The sequence below is a fragment of the Solanum lycopersicum genome, chromosome 1 (assembly GCF_036512215.1).
Source record: "Solanum lycopersicum chromosome 1, SLM_r2.1".
Classification (NCBI taxonomy): Eukaryota; Viridiplantae; Streptophyta; class Magnoliopsida; order Solanales; family Solanaceae; genus Solanum; species Solanum lycopersicum.
Genome location: NC_090800.1, coordinates 87,822,737 through 87,846,008, shown reverse-complemented (window position 1 = coordinate 87,846,008; position 23,272 = coordinate 87,822,737). Strand labels below are relative to the sequence as shown.

Below are 23,272 nucleotides of genomic sequence, written 5' to 3'. Positions count from 1 at the left end.
TGTTCATTTTGTCTTTCATTATAAATAATAAAGGTTATTTAAAAAAAATGCGCAAAATAATAAGTACACTAAAATCATCAATAATGAGGAAAAAAGCAATAAAAACAAAAAAAAAGAACAAAAAAAATATTGTAAATAAAAGACATCAAACAAACTGAAATAAAAAGAGTAACATGAGTGAAATATTGTACTCATCAAAATTGAATTTGAATTTCCAAAATTGTCATATACTGGTCTACTCGTCCACACTATTAAGTGTTAACAATACAAGTTAGTCATAAAAAATCTCTCTCTCTCTCTCTCTCTCTATATATATATATATATATATAATTAGACATAATCAAAGTGATGTATCTTGGTAACTCAAATTAGATATTGTTCTCATTGAATTTGAATTTCCAAAATTGTCAAATGTTCATCTTATCTTCCACATTGTAAAAGTTAGTAACAAATAAACTATATATTATAAAATTAGAAATAACCAAAGTGATGTACTTTAGTATAAATATGATGAAGAAAGGAAAAATAAAACAAAAAATTCTTGCATTGGTGAAGATGACATGGTTTTAGTATTTATAGTAATCCATAAATTCTTAACTATTGAATAAATAAATTAAAAGAGTAATGGAGTAATCAATACCTACAATTGTAACTTATATTGGTCATTAGTGTCTTAATTATAATTTAGTAATACTTTTAAGAAGGAATAGGGAAAGGTTTAAATATTTAAAGGGATAAATTGTAACTTATATATACCTAAAATAATAAAGATATTAATGGAGGAATTTAAAGAGAAATAATGAATAGAGGATATTTATTTAATTTAACTAATATATCAAGATAAAATTAAGAGAAAAAAAAACTTTAAAAAAAGATAAAATATATAAATTCTAATGTTGGCCTATGAAGGGTGCCACATCAGCACTTTCATATCCAGATTTATATATATATATATAGATTAGTAATTAATTATATAAATGAACTGAATTTAGAACTGTATTTACTGAGAAGTCCATTAAATCAAGTCATATTTGATGAATTGATTGTATTTAGTCTATGATTCATTGGATGATGTCTAGTTTAAAAATTCAAATATATAAATTGTGATACGTTAAATTTAAATAAAAAAATTTATACTTATGTGCATATGTTAGATAACGTAACATGTAAGTCGAATCAAAATATCAGGAAAATAAATTATGTGATATTTTTCGACCAATCAAATATGAATTTGCCATTGCTTCATTTTCATTGAACGATGACTAATCTCTACCCATTTAATGAAATAAAAAAAGGACATAATTACTCAGGTGGTCACTCAACTTTGAATAATTTATTCAGAAAATCACTCAATTTTGAATGTTCAACATAAAAAGTCATTCTAGCTTTATAATACAAGAATCACTCAACTATTGATATTTCACTTATTCACTCAAAAATACACTAAACTTAATTTTTATTTTGAACAAAATTTAATGAAAACATCTTTAAATAGGTTTGGTCATTAGTGGCTTTTAAAAAGAAATACTAATAGTTGAGTGATTTTTGAGGTATAAAAAAAATTGACTCAACCATTATAAAATAATGTTGAGTAGCTTTACGGGTGAATTATTCATGACTGAATTATTTTTGAGTAAATTATTCAATATTTAGTGACATTTGAGATATTAACTCAATAAAATTAAAACTGGTAATATATTAAATAAAGATTTTTATGCGAATAAAGCACTATCAGCCTATCACCTAATGTCATAGCCAATTCCTACCATGGCATAAAAGGAATTAAAATTGCCATTAGCGTTATGGACCACATACGTCTCATCGCACCCCAAGGGCCAAAATAATGCACATCCCTACCCTTTGAATCTATTTTTTCTTTTGATTTTTAATTACTTGACCTTTAATATTTATATTCATATCGACTAAATCTAAATTTACATATCGTATGGTTCAATTTGAAGGAGTGCATCGTAGAATAAACTTTTGATGTTTATTTTTTACTAAGAGTCTGTTTGACAATGATATTAGAGCTCATAAGCATTTATTCTAAGAAAAAAAAACATTTTTTTTAAAAAAGAAAAAATTGTATATAAGAGCAAACTATTAATTTAGATTAAATGATATAAACATAGTTTGATTTAATTGTACCCCATAGCAAACTGTTGTTATTTCGCGGTGAATATTGCTCGCTACTCTCGTTCTCGCTAGAAGTCTCCCTCGCCTCTCTCACTTTTATACAAAACACAAATACATAAAATACGTTTGTGTTTGTATAAACTGGAGAAAATTGTATATATACATATATTTTCGTTGTCCTCTCTCCTAGATCTCGCTCGCTTAACTCGATTCTCTCACTTTATACAACACACAAATGTATACATTGCGTTTGTGTTTAAAGCGAGATAAAATTGTATATATACATATACAAATGCATATATTGTCGTCCCATACACTTATGATTATACAAATACGATATTTCTCTGTCTAGTTTTCTGTTGTCTTTCTCGCTTTATACAACACAGATTATACAGTTGATCTTTGTATATGTATACCAAAACGTAAACAAATTATACAATTGTTTTCTTTTATATATGTATAACGAAATATACATATTTATGTTTGCTATGGAGCACAATTATGCAAAGTATAACTATAAGACTATAACATACAAATATGATTTTTATGTTTGCTATTGTGAAAGTTATGTGTTTGACAAACCAATCAAACTGTTTTTAAATGAAAGCACAAGAAGTTCTGCTTTTGGTAAAATTCTAAAGAACAAATGTTATTTTCATAATTAATTAACACAATTCATGTTTGTAGAACTGTCAATATGGACTAGGTCTACAGGGTCGGCATGACCTAACCCGAGATTAAATAGGGTTGCGCTACAATTTTTGGAGCTCATTTGAGAAAAGATTTTTTAGCCCGGTCTGAATAAGTCTGCTGATTTGTGGCGCTTGAGAAATTTCGGGTGGATCGGACCTTGGGCCGATAAAAATTAATTAAAAATATAATATAATTTTAAAATTAAAGAGAGTCCAAACTCAAAACAATTAGATTAATATTTCTATTTAGATATTTATAGTTTTACTTGCAATAAAACTTAATAATTATAAAAATAATTTTAATTGTGGATTTGATAAAAAAAAATAGTAACATTAACATCATATAATATTGTTTTGTCGTTAATTTTTTAAATTTATAATTTATAATTTAATTTAATAATTCTAAAAATAATATAATTTTTTAAAAAAAGTGGGCTAGCCCGGCAAGCCTGTTGCTCACGTACTTGTGGGTTGGGCTGACCGTTTTCTGGCCAACACCAAAAATGGGCTAGCCTGGCCTGGACCGTAAAATATCGGGAAACTTACATAAATATACTATAATAAAAAAATATTTACCAGTTATAGCTATAACATTTTTTTTTCACTTGACCACTTTTAATTCATTTATAATACAAGTTTAATACATATTACAAAGAACAATTTATTATTCATATATAGTACAAGTTTTAATGATGGATAACACATTTATCAAATATTTTAATACACTTATAATACAACATAACAATTTTTTTACCAAACAAACATTATATAATTCAAAAACAATTATAATTCAAATATATCGCATACATAATTTACTTTTAATACATATTATTAGATTTATCACAATGTTGCTATAAATGGTAATAAACAAAAAATATCGCTAAAATCAGTAATTATTTTTTAATATGTATTAATTTATGTAATTTTTTCTTAAAATGTCGAAGCCTATAAGGATTAGCCCGAACGGGGTGGGCTAGCCATTTAGAGAACTCTATATGTTTGGTTATGTTTCTTTTTTAAAAATTGATTCTTTATTTTTAATAAATTTACGTTTATGTACTATTATGTTATTACATTTTACGTATTTTTTTGATTAAGGAAACAACAATATTTTTTGTAAGATTAAAAATAATAACAAATAAAAATTTCAACTCTTTAAAAAAATATATAACATTGTTTGAAAATTTGAATATGAATATTTTAATTTAATAAGAATAAAAAATTATTTAATTTTTTTTGTAATATATGTTTAAATCAATTTCTCCCCTATAAAATAATCTTAATATTAAAAGTACATTAATACTTATAATTTGACCATCAAAAGCTTTTTTTTTTTAAAAAAAAATAAATTAGGTAAACACAATTTGCTTAAAAATGCTTTTAAAATGAATCAGGCAAACACAATTTTTTTTCAAAAACACTTTTTAAGAAGCTATTTTTTAAAAAGTACTTATAAAATAAGTAATTTTAGCACAAACTCTAAAACAATAATATACACTTTTTATAAATAAATAACTTACGAAGGAGATATATATTATGAGCCAGAAAGATATTTTGATTTTTCTTTTGAAGAATATTTTCATCAATTGACTCAGTAGGCAGAAGACTGAGTCAAAAACTAAAATTCTAAACTTTTAAGGTTTTGAATTCTAAACAAAATAATACACACATATAGAATGACTTAAAAAATGTAAGACTTTGAATTAAAGTTATTACGTTCAGTCAAACTTATATATAATATATCCATATAAATTGTAATAAATGATTGAGATTCTTTTACCCTAATATCTTAAATTTAAACTTCTGAATTTTTATTTTTTATTAAAAGATAAATCCTACAATATAAATATAGGAAATTTTGTGGCATTTTTAGTAGACTCACACGAAATAATCGTGTTCAATGTCAACTTGTCATTTTTTTAAACATAAAATAAAATAATTTGTTTTCTATTCCCTTGGCTCTATTCCACAACCATTAAAAAGTCACTCATTTTTATCACTATCAACGTTTGATATTGTCTTAAACTGTCGGTTATAATTTTTTCTTTTTAATTATGGATAAATTACCTTTTAATTATTCATTTACAAAATTAGACCCACTAAATAACAAATTTATGTAGTTTTTTTACTTAATTTAAGCTTGTTATTGTATAAACAATTGATATAACTAGTTTAGGGGTAAAAAGATGGACTTCACATACTGATTCATTGTTAATTAATTTATCGCTAAATTATTTTTTCAACTACTTATTTTTTTTGAAAAGGTAACTATTAATTTGTGGACCATGTGAGAAATAAAACTCAAAATATCACATTTCAAATCCACAAGAAGCCAAATATATGTATAGACACCACTTGCATAAAATCATATATATTACTAATAACGTATTATTATTTCTATAAATAACAAAAGAAAATTTGTTGTTTCTTGCTTCAACATGGCAATAAAAAAAATTAAAATAAAAAAATAGTTTTTTTTTTATATATATATATATATATATGTACAATAAGGAGAAAGGGCTTCACAGGTTTCTAACAATTATTCTCATCACTGTGTTTTTCGCCAGTGGAATCTTTTGGTACAATAATTTTATTACAAATAAGAATATTCAAATCTTGGTCATTGTTAAACTGATAAATAGTTAACCATGCATTATATATATATATACGCTCCAAAAAGGACGGTCTAGTTTGATTTAGAATGAAGTTTAAGAAAAAAACGAAGACTTTTTAATCTTGTGGTTCTAAATTAAAGTTATGACAAATGTACCAAAATTTCTTTTAATGTCGTGATCTTAAACATGCCACGTGGAAAATTCAAGTTAAAATGTTGTCAAAAAAGGAAAGGGATCATTTTTTAAAAAACAAACTAAAAGAGAAAATATGGACATTCTTTTTAAAACGGAGGGAGTGTATATAAACACACACTATTGGGTGAATAATTTTCCAATAAAACTTCGTTTAAAAACTACATTGTAAATGTTATTGTATTTTGTAAAAATAAATTATTTTCAATTTATAGAAGTCCAAAAAAATTTCATCCAAACAAGTTAGTTAAAATGTGAAAAAAATAAAATTCCATAAATTATTTACTAATATTAAAATAAAAATAATTAACAAAATTTATTGTCCATTCGCAACTTTAATTTATTGGATTTGAGTTTAAAATTGAGTTGAATTGCATTAGGAAATCGTTTGCTTAAAATAAATTAATTTTAGAGTAAGGCTGTTGTAGCTTTTGCTGGTAGCATTTTTATTTATTTTTATATAGGGTTAATTATATTGGTTTAAAAGAATTAAATATTTGACCTAAATCAAATGAGGATGGAAGTTAATTTTGAAGTCCTAAATATTAGGATAATAATTACCATTTGATAAAAAGTTTAATCACTATTTATCTGGACATACTTTTTGAATCTAAGAACCTGTTTGAATTGACTTTTGACTTTTAATTTATTTTTGTTATTTTAGCTTTAAAAGAAATTCTTTAAATATTTTTTAATTTTATTCAAACACTTAAAATTATTTTGACTTAAACACTTAAAATAAGTCAATCTAAACCGATATTAAATATAAAACCAAATTTAATTGTATTAGGAATCTATTTGTACAGGCTCCATGTTTTAAAGAGAATTATATATGTCAAATTAATCTGACACTAAAATATATTTCATTCATTTATTTTTATTTCTTCAGTTTGAATTTTACATATTTGTTTATGAATAATAATTAATTTCTCAAAATATCTGTATCGATCGATTAATTTAAAATTTAAGAAATGAATAAATAATTCAATAATAAAAATAAAGCATAAAACAAATACTTTTATACGCTAAGAATAATAAATATAAATGAAAATATACTTTTTAGTATTTAGTAGTAAATAAATTAAGAGAGTTTAAATTGCTACACTAAAATGGGAATGATAATGCCTTGTTAATGGAAGACAACTCATGATTATATTCATGTCACATGCACATTTATATTTTTTAAATAATTTGAATTTGGTATAATTGACCCTTGCTTGGTTTTTTTTTTTTTAAAAAAAAATCCATTTTCACATGGAAAAAAAAGCTACGATGATTTAATATGACATCCCTTAGGCAAAATATATAATAAACTTGTTAGGATTTTCAACAAATTTGGGTCAACTACCATGTTAAATTTCACCTGTTCAGTTTTTAGCACATGGAATATCTATTTTTTAATTATATATCTCATTTCGAAATATTTGTGAATCAAATTATATAAATATTGATTATTATTTTTTATATTAAAAAATTAAAATTTTTAAATATTTAAATATTAATTACAATTTAATTAATCTAATTTAAAATTAAAAAATAATCAAATTAACTTTTCTAAAAATACAAGTTATTAACAAGTAATTACCTGCCTAAAATTGGAAGAATATTGGAAAATTAAAGTAAGTGGACATTAAAAACACTAACAAAATTAACAATTACAACAAATTGACACCTTTTTTCAAATTAAAATAAATCAACTTTTTTAAAAAGAAAAAAAATAATAATTATGTCACTTTATTCCACACCTGTTTTCAATTAAGCCACGTTAGCTCCACTGTTCCTTTCTTGGAATAATTATTTACTACGTAATGTTTAAACATTTTATTAATCTTCAATCAAAATCAACAATTTTTTTATTAAGATGTTGGCGTGTTGCTTCTTACTTAGAATTAGAATCAATATTTACTAGTAAATCAATAATATCCAATTAATATAAGTCACACTTATTCCTTGTAAGAAAAAAAATTGTCAAACAAAAAATTAATAATTCCATAAGCATCAAGAACAATAATTGTATCACGAAAATACCACTAACATTAAAAAATAAAAAAGTCTTAGATATATCTTTATTATAAAAATGTCTCTTATATTTCTCTATTAATTATAAAATCAGTTCATATATTTATATCATTACAAAAGTAGTCAATAGCTCACACATATTTCTACCGTTGCAAAATTTATAAAATTATTTGTAACTTTTAATTTTAAAAGAGTTAATTATTTTTTAGTTTCTTACTTATCATTAGTTGAGTTTCTTATTCTTATTTCATTTTTTTTATTTATAGTGCAAGAATAAGAGAAATAATAAGAAAAAACAGTGAATAAAAAAAAGAAAAAAATAAAATAATTTTTTTCGGCTATATTATAATTTTTTTTTACACATATAATTTTTTGGGCATCTATTATAAATTTTACAAGAACATAAGTGGAAAAAATAATTTTATTCATCAAAATAATAAATACAAATTAAACGTTCATTAAAAAGATAAAAAAATTTACAATAACATAATTTAAAACATATCAAGACATAGATTATTTTTTTTAATAAAAAATGATTAACTTTTTTTTTTACACTTCCCTAATAGAATATATATGAATTATTTAATAACAACCACAAATAAATAACAAAATTAAAAGATATATCAAACTCCTTTTTATAAAAAGATGCTATCCTTTTTCCTCTTTAAAAAATTTCATTAACTTTATTTAATTCTCATCTTAAGCAAAACATTAATTATTTTTTCCCAAAATAAGACATCAATTAAATAATTATGAATAAAAAAAAATTGGAGCATCATTGTCCCACGACCGGTAGTGGGGTCCATTTACCACGTGGCAATAATATAACAGCGAGTAGAGATGTTTTTACTACTCGCGAGAAGACAAATGATATCACGTCCAAGCACGACAACACTATCCACCGTGTAACTCGGTTTCAACTTTTTCAAGAATCATAAAAATCAAATTTTTATACTAATTTTTTTTTGTTAGTATTAATTTATTTCTGTCTTCTTGCTTCATTAAAACAACTTTCTTCTATCTTTAATACTATATATATACATACAGGAAGTGTATGTAGAGGTCTGTTTATTTTGGTTTCTTGAAAGATTTTTTTTGAAGAGGGAGCGACATCGTTTGAGCGGTTTTGAAAGTGATTGTATATTCAAAACACCCTTTTTAGTTCATTCTTTCTTTGGAATTTGGTTTTTCTGTTTTTGATCCGTTGCTTTACCTAGAAGGACTATTCGACTTTCTTTCTTTCTTTATATTCATTTGAAAAAGTTCATCTTTTTGTCTTACCCTTTGGTCAGCAAATCTTGATAAAAAAGACCCTTGTTGTGTGGATTGTTTTTTTTTTTTTTTGGGAGCTTTATTCATGCAAAGATGAAGTCTTGGAATACTGTAAGTAAACCCCTTTTCTTCTTTATTGAAGTTGTTTTGGATTAGTGGTGGTGGTGGTGGTGGGGAGTGGGGACTAATCAAGATTGTTACAGTTTCAAGAATTCGAACTTATCTTTCTTTGTTTTTTTTTTTTCCTCTTTTGAGGTTGTTTCTGTGTTTTTAAGTATAAGTGCTGACTTGTTTTTTGTTGGTTTCTTGTGTTTGAGGTTGACTGTTGTTTTTGGGGTTGGTGAAAAGGAAAAAATATAGATGTGATTTTTATTTTTTTTAAAGAGAATATTTTCTTGTATTTGTTCTGTTTCTTTCAAGTTGATGATGGGAGTTTGAAGGGGGGAAAAGGAGTACTGCTATTAAATTGGGAAACTTAGAACTGTCGCTTATTAATATAGGATTACATGGTTAATGCTGGTTCTGAGGTTAGTGAAAAAGAATACAACAATAGTGGATTTTTGAAGAAGAATTGATTTTTCTTGATGGTTTCTTTAAGAAAAAAGGGGGTATTGAAGGGAAAAGAGAATCATTGAATTGGGGGCAATGTAGAATACTGTAGCATATTGATATGATAGGAAGGGTCAATGGTGTCGCTTTCAATTAGCTGTTATCATAATTCAATGGCTATCCCAACTTCCATCTTCTCTAAGTAATTGTGGCTGGAGGAGTAAGGAGCTTTTTATTGCTATATTCCTGCATCTATTTCCCTTAGTTTTTTGTTGTTCCCTTTCGCAATTGATTATGGAAGAAGCAAAATTGAACTTGTGCATCTGGAAAGTTGGTTTGTTGCCTAGTGGATCACATTAGGTTGCGTATTCAGTTAGGTTTTAAGAGTTAAATTCTTTAAATTTGGTTCCTGGATTTAATTAAAATTAGATAATGGATAATGGCATTAGGATTATGAAGCACCTCTTACTTGAGCTTTGTTAGGTGATTAGTACTTGCAATAACCAAGCACATATTCTAGAAAGACACAGATTAATTTGCTTGAGCAATTTCTGTCTCTCTCAAGGCCTAAACTCTTGAAGCTCCAGTTTGTGTGCAGCAAATTTGTTAGTGATTTAATGTACACTTTATAAGCCTTGTTAGTAAAACCTCTATGGGTTTCTACTAATCTGGCGTTAACATGAGATACTTCACCAAGTCATCCTGGAAACTCATTTTTACCACTTCAAACAAAATGAAATATGAGTATATGATTTATCAAAATACTCTGTCTACTGTCTTTCCGGGTTCTAATATCCAAGGTTGACTTTGTGTGACTACCATTATGAGAGTGTATACTATCTCTGTTTGAAGTTCTCTTTTTTCTATTTTGAAAGGTAAAGCTAAAATTTGTCTGTTTAAAGTTAATAGTAAAAGGTGAGGGAGGAGCATATAACTATCTCTAATACAATAATACTGGAGAGTTTTCAGTTAAATAAAGTGGATTTGTAGTTCGGATGGGGAAAATACTAATTTTTGTATTTTCATTGCTAAACAGTTGAGACTATGGAATTTGTTCTTCTATTTAACGATGTTTCTTGTGCTCGTGCTATTTTTCAGGTTTCTGTGCCTGATCCTAAAAGTAGATCATTTATCTGCAGCCTCTTCTTGACTCTTGCTTTAATTTGTGCTGTCTACTTTACCGGAAGTGCTTTGATGGCTAAGGATTTCAGGGTATAATATAGCTAATTATATTTAATTGCAGTGGACCCATTTTGGTTGTGTAGAACTGATACTGGATCACTTACTTGGAATTTTTTTCTTTATCTACTTGAATGATTTGATTGATTGAAGTGTTAAAGTTCTTATCACTTGCACTCAACCCGTAAAAGCAAGTGAGCTGGCATCAAAGGTGTCATTTGCTTCGGGATGGATGGACAATTATAAAATTTTCTCTTCAGATGCATTTTAGAGTTTTAATAGAAGAAATAACCTAAATAGCAAGCCCACTTAACTGTTTATCAAATGTATGATATATGTATCTAACCATATATAACCATTGTATAATCTATGTATACTGGCTAGAAAAAGTAAACAATGAATCCGTCTGGCTATTTGTGTAAAAATCCCTAGTAAGGGATATCTAGGTTTATTTGTGTAAAATCCCTAGTAAGTGATATCTAGGTTTACATTAGTGGACTAAGCAGCTATGCTGTTCCTTCTATAACCAAAACTATTTTGTGTAACCTCTCAGATTTTCTTTTACATAAGCTTTAACTACTAATTTGAATATTGCAGGCTTTTTCAGGTTTTACAATAAACAGTACAAAGCAGAATGGACAATGCGGAAAATGCGAGGTTTGTTTCTTCAGAAGACAGCTTTTAGTAATTGTGTTGTTAAATTTTCTGAACTTGTTGAGATGCTGCCTAGTTTCTAGTTATACTTACCTTATATACATCAATTCACATTCACAAAATACACAAGTGTCAGTTATTGAGTCCTTTCGTATTTACATCCGATCTTTAGCTCGGATCTCACTTAACCTTGGCTAATAATAAAAAAGAAAGGAGAAAAAAAAGGGACCTAGCTTAATTTACTGCACCTAAAGGAAAGAAGATTTTTTAAAACCTTGTTCTCAGTATGAGTTTCACTTTTCCGAGGTTCATTTCACTAAATCACCACAAAACAGTGTAGGTATTCTTGCCAGTCAAGTTGATGCAACAATCTGTATAAAACCGTATTCATTCTTACACTGAAAATCTAGATGAAATAAAACATTTCTTCAAGTTTGTCGATCTCTTCTAGTTTGCTTGAAATATCTTCTATTCCTTTCATCCCAAATTGTTTACGAGGATACTCTTTCCTCTCAGTTCCCAATTTCCTTAATCCCAAACTTGCCTAGTCTTTTCCCTCTCAAATTTGTTACTTTTCTTTTCTTTTTTTAAATTCTATTTTTTATCTAAAGACTGGAAGTCTACCTAGAAACTGAGGAACTCTGATTGTGTAAAGGGAAGTTGACTGTGTTTCTCCTTCGTGTCTCCCTTCCATTCAGCTTTTATGTGTTCTACAACTTAATATTTTGCTTCTTTTATGTTACCATAGGAGCGATCTGTTTGATTGTAGGGGTTTGTTATTACGTGCTCTGGACTTCGTAAAGTTCTTATAGTGGTTTGGTACTCCTATGGATTTCAAGAGAGGGTGTTGTGAAGGTCCTCTCTTTGCTCCCCTTGAATTCCTTTGCCTATGCTTGCTACCAAGCAAGAACACGACGAATAAATGTACCGTGTGTTTTACTATGTTCCTTTAATAATATCTTATAAGAAAGCTTAAGCAGCACAACTTAGTTTAAGATTTCTGTTATGCATCATATTTCTTAACTCTCTTTAGGACTTCAGCTTTGCGACAGAAGATTCCAAGTTGACTTCTGTAATGATCCTTGGAACAAGCACATATTTTAGACCAAGCTTGCAGTACGAAGGGAGGGTACATGTTGAAACCAGTGAACTAATTAATGAGATGAAAAGAACATTTTGGTCAAGACAAGTTTAACTGGTGTATCTGGAACACAAGTAGTTTGGTTAAGACTAGTTTAACTTCAATTGTATTGGGATATCTAGTCCTACAGTTACAGAATTGAACATGAATTAACCTCCGAACATCATTTTTTTTAGGTACCACCAAGAGAGGAAAAACAAGAGAGTCATGTGACAGAGAATGTGCAAAATAATAAATGCCAGGTTTGAGAAACAGAGCTATTATTTTGTTTGATTTTTTATCTTTGGCTCTCTGGAGGTTCTCATTTTATCCCTCACAGAAAAAGTGCAGGCCATTAGGGAGTGAGGCACTCCCAGAAGGAATTGTTTCTAAAACATCAAACCTGGAAATGCGACCATTGTGGGGTGATGTTGAGGTAACTAGTTATTTTGGTTGTAAATTATTCATGAGTTTTTTTATTTCACTGTTGACTATCTTCAATCTTTGATTCCTTGCATAGGAATGATTATGGTTGGATGGATCATCCACGTATAGTCCACCGCCTTAAGAGCTTTTTTTGATACTTTTCATCAGTTGATCTGTTGTTGTGCTTAGAAAGCTTTAGGTCCTTTACTTTTTCTTCAAAATTTCACGGGAAGTTTTATGTCTTGACTGTGATGTCAAAGGAGATTATGTAGGCCAGGTACAATTATTCTTAGGTGGTAAAGGGAACAGTCAGAATGAATATTTTTGTCAATGTGATGTCACTCACATCACACAAATTTTAAATCATATACCAATAGGTGTGCTCTGTGTGTGTAAAGTATGCAGAAACTCTATGCTTATCCAGTGTATAAAGACTACTTGAGTTTCAGTCATCTCAAGAAATATGGCAGTGATTCAAGACCTTTAAATTGTCATGAACTTTTACTATATCAAATTTCTTTGTCCACGAGACAAATCATTTCACTAGTTCAACTATTTTCCAATGTTTCTTTGGTTGCTTATGATGAAATACTTTTGTATTCAGAAGAAGTCACCACATTCAGTTAACTTATTGGGAATTGCAGTTGGAATAAAGCAAAAAGAGCTGGTGAATAAAATTGTTAAAAGGGTATGTTTTTTCATCTTCCGCTTCCTGTTTAGCTTTTAAATGTCATTTTAGTTTTCTGTTTTTTTTTTTAAATTGCCTTTGCAACTTGTTGCAGTTTCTTGAACATGACTTTGTTGTGATGCTTTTCCACTATGATGGTGTGGTGGATGAGTGGAATGATCTTGAGTGGAGTAATCGTGCCATACATGTCTCTGCTATGAACCAAACAAAATGGTAAAGTCAGTTCTAATCAAATTTGTTACTGATTGCTAGTCGCCTGCATCTTTTCACTCATCTAACTCTCCAAAAATAGGTGGTTCGCGAAGAGGTTTCTGCACCCGGATATAGTTTCTGAATACGACTATATTTTTTTGTGGGATGAGGACCTTGGAGTCGAAAACTTTCATCCGGAGAAGTAAGTCTATCTTACAGCACGGTCTTTAGTATCATTATGAACATATATATATCACTTGAAACGCTGATTTCAGAGTAGAGCAACTGTTGAATGCTTACGGTTCACACGTTTAATTACTGCACATGTTTTTATGCTAAAAAAGTTGATATCAACTGATGATTGAGCAGATTCAACGAAAATCTTGGTGTGATGTAGTGTTACAGCAAAAAATAACCAGCAAGCATTAGGCTAGTTGGTAATAAGATAATGTTCTCACTGCATAAGTCTTTTTTCAGGTATATATCTATTGTAAGAGAAGAAGGCTTGGAGATATCACAGCCAGGACTTGATGCTAGTAAATCGGAAGTACATCATCATATTACTGTGCGCAGAGGGAGATCCAAGGTGCACAGGTTAGACTCATAATTTTTACGGTTCTGCAAGTTAATCTTATAAAAGATGACGAATTATTGCAAAGCAGAAGCGTCCTGATGCTTATGAAACAAACTCAAGGACCAAAGTATTTAATTGCCCTTTGAGTTTGAGATACAAATACTAAAATTTGAACTTCGTTTCCAGCTAGAAAATAAAAAGTCATAATTCCTTTATAGCTGGCAATAATGTGATTTCCTGCAACCGATGGGGTCATCTCTATGCTCTAGCATTTGGGAAAAAATAAGAATCCTGATATTATTTGTGTGTTTACTTTTGCATGTTCACTGTCATGTTCCAAAAGCTGACTGGTATTTTTGTTTGATTTGATAGGAGGTTCTACAGATTAAATAGAGGTGGCCGAACGTGTGATAACAACAGCACAGAACCTCCTTGTGTGGGGTAAAGAACTGCAACCCTTTTTTTTCTTTTTAATGTAATATATCTGATAACAAGTTTCTTCGAACTAAATCTATTTGCTCTGTAACCCTCTTTTTCTTTATGGTTCAAATGATTAAGTATTGTTAGTAATAAAACAACCTTTTCATTTTTGTTTAATCGGTATGCAGGTGGGTAGAAATGATGGCTCCGGTATTCTCAAAAGCCGCTTGGCGTTGTGCTTGGTATATGGTCCAGGTAGGGGAACTTTAATTAATTTTAAGTGCTAACAAGTAATCAACCAACTTGTGTGTTGTAGTAAATACAATTTCTCAAAATCTTTTGTTAGTTAACTCAATCGAAACCTTAAACTGTTTTATTTTGTAAGTAGTTGTCTCCTCCATGATACTTGATAGTATATGCAGTTACATAAATGTGTACTAATGATCTATTGTCCTTATGATTTTATACCGAGATGTCTATAGCATATCACCTTTCCTTTTTCCAACGTCACAAAGACCCCTGTTAGTGATGATATAGTTGTCGTGACAATGTTTTAACTTGTAAATTTGCAACTCTTCTTTTTGCTGGTTTTATCTAGTCGTTCTTTTGCTACAGAACGACCTGATCCATGCATGGGGCTTGGATATGAAGCTTGGTTATTGTGCGCAGGTAAATCTAAACAACTTTCTTCCTACTTCTCATCTCTTCTTGGCATGATTATAACACATGTTATTAGTTCTCAGGGTGATCGTACCAAGAAAGTTGGCGTGGTTGATGCAGAGTACATAACTCATTTGGCTATCCCTTCTCTCGGTGCTAATTCAGATGTAGAAACGGCAAGTAGTTCTTCCCTTGATCTATCATTGATCATCGATCCTCTGTTTGCAATTTTGATCTACTTTTATTACTTAGGAGCAAATGGATCAAGTGTTTGGCTTTTCTTGTGTAGGTGATCAAAGAATTAGATAATAATTCACCGCAAGGGAAGAACTTGTCTGACTCTGATACATTGGTATGATTCTTCAAATCTTACATACTTAAATTACATAAACTCTTCGTTTTGTATATCATTTAAAGTGAATCTCCTTTCGGAATTGCAGGCTGCTCCAGTTGAGAAATTTGACAATCGGTCTCTGGTAAGTTCACTATTTATTGTATCTGGTTTACTACGAAAAGTTACCTGTTGTATACACTGTCGGTGTGCAAAACTTGAACTCTATATTGAATGACATTCTGCAGGTTAGGAGACAATCGTATATCGAAATGAAGATTTTTCGAGAGAGGTGGGGTAAAGCCATCAAGCAAGATCAATGTTGGGTTGATCCATTTCAAAGTCAAGAAAAAGGGAGAACAGAGACATACACATAGTGAAATTTCTGATAAGTTATATAGTTGTTTGTATATACATTGTATACAAAGAGCAGCTAAGAGTAAATAGCCATACAAGACTGATAGATAAATTCAGTCATCTTTCTTTTGCCTTTGGGAATCATTTTTCCTTCTCATAGATAAATTTTGTGGTATTTGTAAATACCATTTTTTTTCTTCTTTTTTTTTTTGGTTTTTTTGGTCTAAGAATAATGCCAAGGGTGCTGTATAGGTATGCTTATTTATGGCATTCAATTTGGTGATTTGTTTCAGATCAACAATATTGCTCATAATTACTAACTACCTCTTGGCTCACTTGTATCTTGCTATTTTGCTGTCAGATTATTCTTGCAATCCTCTTTTGAAAACAACGAGGATCTATCGAAGATAATCTCTCTAACCAAAGGTAGAAAGATTGCGTTCATCTTTCCCTCTTCAAAATCTACTTGTGAAATTAAACTGAATATCGTATTGTTTAACTAATAGAAAAAATTATCGAAGTAATTAGTAAGCAAGCAATCTTTTGAAATATAATTAGGTTATATCTTCTATTTTTAAAGAATAATTGGTCATATTAGATATCAGATCAAATTCGGATCGTGCACTGTAACGACTATTTGGGTGACATTTTTAAAGATACATTCTATCAAGCTAGAATTCGAAAATTATGAAACAATCTCCCTTTGTACCACAAGCACACAACCCATGTTGGTCATTTTCGGGATTTTAATTAGGAAAATTTACATGAATTTGTATATTTTAATAAATAATTACTGGTTTTAGCGACACTTCTTATTTATTACCATTTATAGAAATACTATGTTAAATTTGCAATATGTATTAAAGGTGAATTATATATGTAATATATATGAATTATAATTGTTTTTTGAAATATGTTATGTTTGTTTGTTAAAAACTCGACACATTGTATTATAAGTATATTAAAATGTGTGATAAATGTATTATTCATCATTAAAACTTGTATTGTATGTGAATAATAAATTGTTCTTTGTAATATGTATTAAACTTGTATTATAAATTAATTAAAAGTGATCAAGTGAAAAAAAAATATGATTGCTATAAATGGTAAATATTTTTTACAATAACATATTTATGTAAGTTTTCCATTTTAATTAGGGATAATGCACAAGTACCGCCTCATTCTATGCCCGAAATCTAGAGACACACTTACACTATACTAAGATTCTATTACCCCTGAACTTATTTTATTAATAATTTTTTATTCCTTTTCGGCCTATGTGACACTATCTTGTGGGCCCAACGCTGGTTGACTTTTTTTTCAAGCTAGTGCCACGTAAGTCGAAAAGGGATAGAAAATTACTTATAAAATAAGTTCAGGGGGTAATATGACCTTAGTCTAGTATAAGTCTGTCTCTGTTATTTCGGGCATAGGTTGAGGGGGTACTTGTGCATTTTTTCTTTTAATTAAGAACAACTTTCATATGTAGCAGACACAAATTCATACTTGTATGCTATAGCAAAGTTTGCATAATTGTGCTCCATAGCAAACATAAATGTGTATAGCTCGCTATACATATACAAAAAAACAGTTGTGTGATTTGCTATACATATACAATGGAAAGCAATTGTATACAAATCAATTGTATAATTTGTCTATGTATAAAACGAGAAAGAGAGAAAGACAAAAGAAAATTAGATAGGAAAATATTTGTACTTGTATAATTATAAGTGTATAAGACGAAGATATATATATTTGCATGTGTATATACAAATTTCTCTCGCTTTGTACGAACAGAAACACAATTTATACATTTCGTTTCTTTTTGTATAAGCGATAGAGGCGAGCGAGATCTGGGAGAGGGGCAGAGAGTAGGAACGAAAATATATGTATATATACAATTCTTTCTCGGTTTATACAAATACAAACACATTTTATACATTTGTGTTTATATAAAAGTGAGAGGGAGCGAGCGAGAATTTGAGGGAGCTAGGTGACTGACAAACAGTTTGTTATAGGGCACAATTAAATCAAAATGTGGTTATAACATTTAATTTGATTTACTAGTTTTTCATCACATACAATTTTCCCTTTAATTAGCTACGTCCTTCTTCAACAATTAAAACAAATATTTCTAATAGGGTAATTTTTAAAAATTTGTAAATTCTCCTTGCCTTTCGGTTCTTTTTTAGCGTCAAATGATAAAAATTTTGACTAATATTTTATCGTGTATTACTTTTTTTTTTCTTATAAATATAAAATAAATTTACAATTTATATTTTTTCAATATCAAAATATAGTTTAAGATATTAAATTAGAAAGAAGCATAGGGTGATTGATCAGTGTAATAGGTAAAGCAAAAGTTATATCAACCACACATTAGTATTTTCTCAGTTAAACCTCTTAACTCTCTATCATCTTCTCTAGGGTTTAAGCTCAGACATTTCAGTGTTTCGCCTAAATCCTCACCGCCATGGCACTGTATGCCATACTCCTCCGCTCTCTCCGCCGTTCCTCCGCCACTGTCGCCGCCGTCAGAACTCAAATCACAACATCCGTTCACAATCCTCAAAACCCTAATTTCCTTCTACCTCATCGATCATTTGCTTTTTCATCTGCGGAAGAAGCCGCTGCTGAACGGAGGCGTCGGAAGAGGCGACTTCGTATTGAACCACCAATCAATGCCCTACGCCGTGATCCACTACCCAGGGGACCGCCTTCTCCGGATGATCCTCGATCCCGTCTTCCTGATACCACCTCAGCGTTGGTGGGCCCTCGGCTTAACCTGCACAATCGCGTTCAATCTCTTATACGTGCTGGTGATTTGGACGCTGCAGCTGCTGTTGCTCGTCACGCCGTCTTCTCAAACACACGGCCGACTGTATTCACATGTAATGCTATCATCGGTGCTATGTATCGGTCCGGACGGTATAATGATGCTAAGGCACTGTTTCAGTACTTTTTCAATCAGTATAATATTATTCCGAACGTTGTTTCATACAATCATGTAATTGTGTCACATTGTGAAGCTGGTGAGGTTGATGAAGGCTTGAAAGTATACAGTCATATTATTGAAAATGCGCCTTTTAGTCCGTCTGCTGTGACATATCGCCATCTTACCAAGGGATTAATTGATTCTGACCGTATAGCTGAAGCTGTGGATTTGCTTAGGGAAATGCTTAATAAAGGACATGGTGCGGATTCCTTAGTTTATAATAATTTGATATTGGGGTTCTTGAATTTGGGTAATTTAGAGAAAGCAAATGAACTGTTTGATGAGTTGAAAGAAAGGTGCACTGTTTATGATGGGGTGGTGAATGCTACTTTTATGGACTGGTTTTTCAAGCAGGGGAAGGTAAAAGAGGCTATGGAATCATATCGATCACTTCTTGATAAGAAGTATAGGATGGTTCCTGCAACTTGTAATGTGTTGTTGGAGGTGTTGTTGAGGCATGGGAGGGAAACTGAGGCATGGGCATTGTTTGATGCAATGTTGGATGATCACACGCCACCAACATTCCAGGCTGTGAATTCCGACACTTTTAATTTAATGGTGAATGAGTGTTTTAGGCTAGGAAAGGTTTCAGAGGCATTGGAGACCTTCAAGAAGGTGGGGAAGGGCCTCAAGACCAGACCTTTTGCAATGGATGTTGCAGGTTACAATAATATGATAACAAAACTTTCTGAGCTTGAAATGATGGAGGAAGCAGAAAAATATTATATGGAGTTGTGTAACAAGTCATTGAGCCCAGATGTCACAACTTATAGGACAATGATTGAGGCATATGTGAAGATGGATAATGTCGAAGGCACACTGGAGAAGTACACAAAGATGGTGGAGGCAGGGCTGAGAGTCATTCCAGTCTATGCTGAGAAGTGGTTTAATTTCTTGATTGAGAAAGGCAAGGTTGCAGAGTGCGTGCCTATTCTCACCAAGATGGGTGAGAGAGAACCAAAACCTGACGTGACAACTTATGATATTGTGATTAGGGCACTCTGTGAGGAAGGTAATTATGATGCTAGTTCCAATTTAGTTATTCAAACAATAAACTATGGTGTTGGTCTCACCAGTTCCCTCAGAGAGTTCCTGTTAGAAAGTTTTGGTAACCAAGGTCGTCGTGAGGAGATTGAAAGAGTTTTTGCTACTAAACCTACATACTCTCCACCTTCTACACCACCTCGAGGACAAGTTCCATGGCTTTCACAATTGCCTAGACAATTACCAGGAACTTCTCGTGCTGCAGGTACTTTTTTCCATCTTTTGGCACATCTCGTTATATTGCATTTTCAATAGAATCATTAGTTTGAAGCATATATGTTTGGTTTGCATATGTACAACTGATTGGTTGGAATGTGCCACTAATATCTACATAAAAACCAAATCGATTGAAGCTGTTAGTAATTTTCTTGGCCTAACTAGTTTGTTTTTTGTTTTCTAAAGAAAAATAACTACTTCCACAATTATTTAGTTGTAATAGTTTTGCTAGAGGTTCTTGTTCATACAAATAATTTTTTTAAGTGTGCCAACTCTTAGAATAATATTTAGAAACAAAGATATCTTATGACATGTATACTCTTTAATGACTTGTTCAAATAATTTTTCTAAGAAATTATTCAGACTAATGAATGTGTGCTTCACATGATCCAAAGTGGTTGTAACAATTTCACTTCCATCTTATCTAATGGAGTAACCTTTACTTAATGTTTTTGAAAAACTATATTTTCTTTCCATTTGCATTATTCATAAGAGATTTACATTTTCAAAATACGGTTTGGTGTAACATCATATGGTTCACCACAGGCTCATTTGTGTCTCTAAATTTATAGTCCTTAAATCTCAAAGAGGTCTCTCATACAATATTTCCTTCAATGTTGTGGTTTTTTTTTACTCTTGAAAGCTTTTTAATGTCTTTATGCAGGACAACAGACATCACCTGCTTCTTTATCATCACAAGTGCAAGGTCGGCCTTCAGCTCTTAATTCAACGTGGCCTCCCTCATTCATTGGAGGACAGCAACAAGCTTCATCACCTTCTTTCATTGGAGGACGAGGATCATCACAAATGCAAGGCCAGCAGTCGGCACCTAACCCAAGGTGGCAACAAGCTTCACCACCATCTTTTGTAGCTGGACAAGGATCACATCAACTGCAAGGCCAGCAGGCAGATCCTAATCCAAGGTGGCAACAAGCTTCACCACCCACTTTTGTTGCTGGACAAGGGTCACATCAAGTTCAAGGCCAGCAGTCAGCACCTAATCCGAGGTGGCAACAAGCTTCACCACCCTCTTTTACTGCTGGGCAAGGATCACAGCAAATGCAAGGCCAGCAGTCAGAACCTAATCCAAGGTGGCAACAAGCTTCACCACCCTCTTTTGTTGCTGGACAAGGATCACATCAAATGCACGGCCAGCACTCAGCACCTAATCCAAGGTGGCAACAAGCTTCACCACCCTCTTTTATTGCCGGACAAGTACCGCAGCAAATGCAAGATCAGCCATCAACATTTGCAAGAAATTCACATCAGGCATCACCTTCTTTTATTCAACACGGAGCTTCACCACCGTCTTTCATGGCTGGACAAGGATCGCAGCAGATGCAAGGTCAGCCATCAGCTTTTGCAAGAAACGTGCAACAAGCATCTCCACCTTCTTTCGTGCCCCAACAAGATGCTTCAGCGCACTCTTTCATGGGATCACAGCAAATGCAAGGTCGCCCATCAGGTTTCACGCAGGGTTCACAATGGTCATCTGCACCCTCTTATATGGCAGGACAAGGAGGACAGCATCAAAATCAAGGTCAGCCATCAGGTTTCACACAAACTCCTTATAAGGCATCACCTTATTCCATGGATGGACAAAGAACCCATTCAATGCAAGGTCTGACATCAGGACCTGTTCATAATCCACTAAATGAAACCTCACACACATCCGAATCAGTTAGAGATCCAGCATCAACTTTTGCACAAGTACCTGGGCAATATGTAAGGCATCAAGCAACAGAAGAGGCCTCATCCCAAGGGGACAATATTGAGCAATACCAATACCCCCAAGTGGCACGCCAAGGGAGAATGTAAATTGGGAAGCATAGTTTCTCTGAGGCAGCTGCTTTTGATACAGTTGCCTAAATAGGACTGCAGGAATAGAAACATCTTGATGTCAGATGTCACATGCTAGAAATCATTGACAAATTTTGTAGAGACAATTGATGGTTTTAGGTGATACTTGCGATTTGAGTTGCTCATAAGTGATCGAATAGTTGTGCTTGGTGAAACAAATTAAATTGTACTATTGGTGAGAAGATATATTTATTTACTCTACATCTTGTACACTTAAGTTTTTCCCTTCATATTAATAAAATGTATTTGCCTCGTCGAAAAAATATCTTCTTTGTTATTCTTTTTATTACTTGATGAAGCCTTTGTTAAATAATGCAGTCTACAATTGTCTAAGCCAGGCGAGAAAACACTTCTCATTCACATCTGTAAGCTACATATATTGTCATTATGAATTGTAGATAAGCTGTTACTTGGCATGTAAATTATCTGTGCCTTTGTTGTTGATGTTGACTATAGAGATGGATTATGTTCAGTAATGACTGCAGATTGTTGCTTTGGGACTTAGTTTTGCAGCTTTTGGGGTCTCAAACTTCAGGATTTCAGTGCAAATGAACTCTGTTGGTTGCTAAGAAGTTGCAAGTTGCAACATAAGTTCTATTATTTGCAGCAAGTCAATTCCAAGACTTTGCCTTTATACAGGTGATAAGCTTTCTTTTTAAGCACCCATTATGATATCATCACCCACTATCTTGTGCTTGTTATGTCTCAGCAACAATGTCCAGTGTTGGCTAATGATATGCTAGGAATAAATACCCTGCACAGGTTTTCATTACAGGCTGAACCTTTCTGAGGTAATGCTGAGGTGTGCAAAAGCTTTTTCTCGTCTTTTGGGTTTGAATAGTACTCCCTGATCAAATGTTGGTTATGGATCCATCTTGCTGAGCTGAACTTAAATTGGTTTTGATGATTAACAAGCAGCTACAAAACAATCAAGTCTTTTGGAGATACGGGCATGCTAACTGAATTGCAGAAGTGTTATGCAGATATCGAAAGAACCAGGTGAATGACGACTGCTAATCAGAAGTTGCTACATGCATTTCAGCAAGGAATCTGTGGACAACAAGGAAATATCATTTGCACT

The 23,272-nt window shown here is 31.2% G+C and overlaps 2 protein-coding genes across 7 annotated transcripts; both read left to right on the top strand.

The window, feature by feature from the left end:
• The first annotated feature begins 8,531 nt into the window (after positions 1-8,531).
• LOC101259678 (uncharacterized) lies at positions 8,532-16,411 on the top strand. 6 transcript variants are annotated; one of them, XM_069289068.1, is made up of 16 exons: positions 8,532-9,037; positions 10,574-10,687; positions 11,252-11,311; positions 12,626-12,691; positions 12,769-12,864; positions 13,462-13,542; positions 13,637-13,755; positions 13,835-13,936; positions 14,212-14,328; positions 14,681-14,749; positions 14,917-14,983; positions 15,344-15,397; positions 15,472-15,564; positions 15,678-15,740; positions 15,829-15,864; positions 15,968-16,411. In XM_069289068.1, the coding sequence occupies exons 1-16, from the start codon at positions 9,020-9,022 to the stop codon at positions 16,094-16,096; spliced, it is 1,284 nt and encodes a 427-aa protein (XP_069145169.1). In that variant the 5' UTR covers positions 8,532-9,019; the 3' UTR covers positions 16,097-16,411. The 6 variants fall into 6 exon arrangements, with proteins under 6 accessions (XP_069145169.1, XP_004230425.1, XP_025888904.1 ...); XM_004230377.4 differs by having other exon boundaries at positions 13,459-13,542; XM_026033119.2 differs by lacking the exon at positions 8,532-9,037 and adding an exon at positions 9,314-9,453 and having other exon boundaries at positions 13,459-13,542.
• A 958-nt stretch (positions 16,412-17,369) lies between these two features.
• Positions 17,370-22,454, top strand: LOC101259376 (pentatricopeptide repeat-containing protein At1g10270). The gene is made up of 2 exons (XM_004230376.5): positions 17,370-20,320; positions 20,996-22,454. Exons 1-2 carry the CDS (start codon positions 18,550-18,552, stop codon positions 22,147-22,149), a joined length of 2,925 nt encoding a protein of 974 aa, XP_004230424.1. The 5' UTR covers positions 17,370-18,549; the 3' UTR covers positions 22,150-22,454.
• Positions 22,455-23,272: the final 818 nt, after the last annotated feature.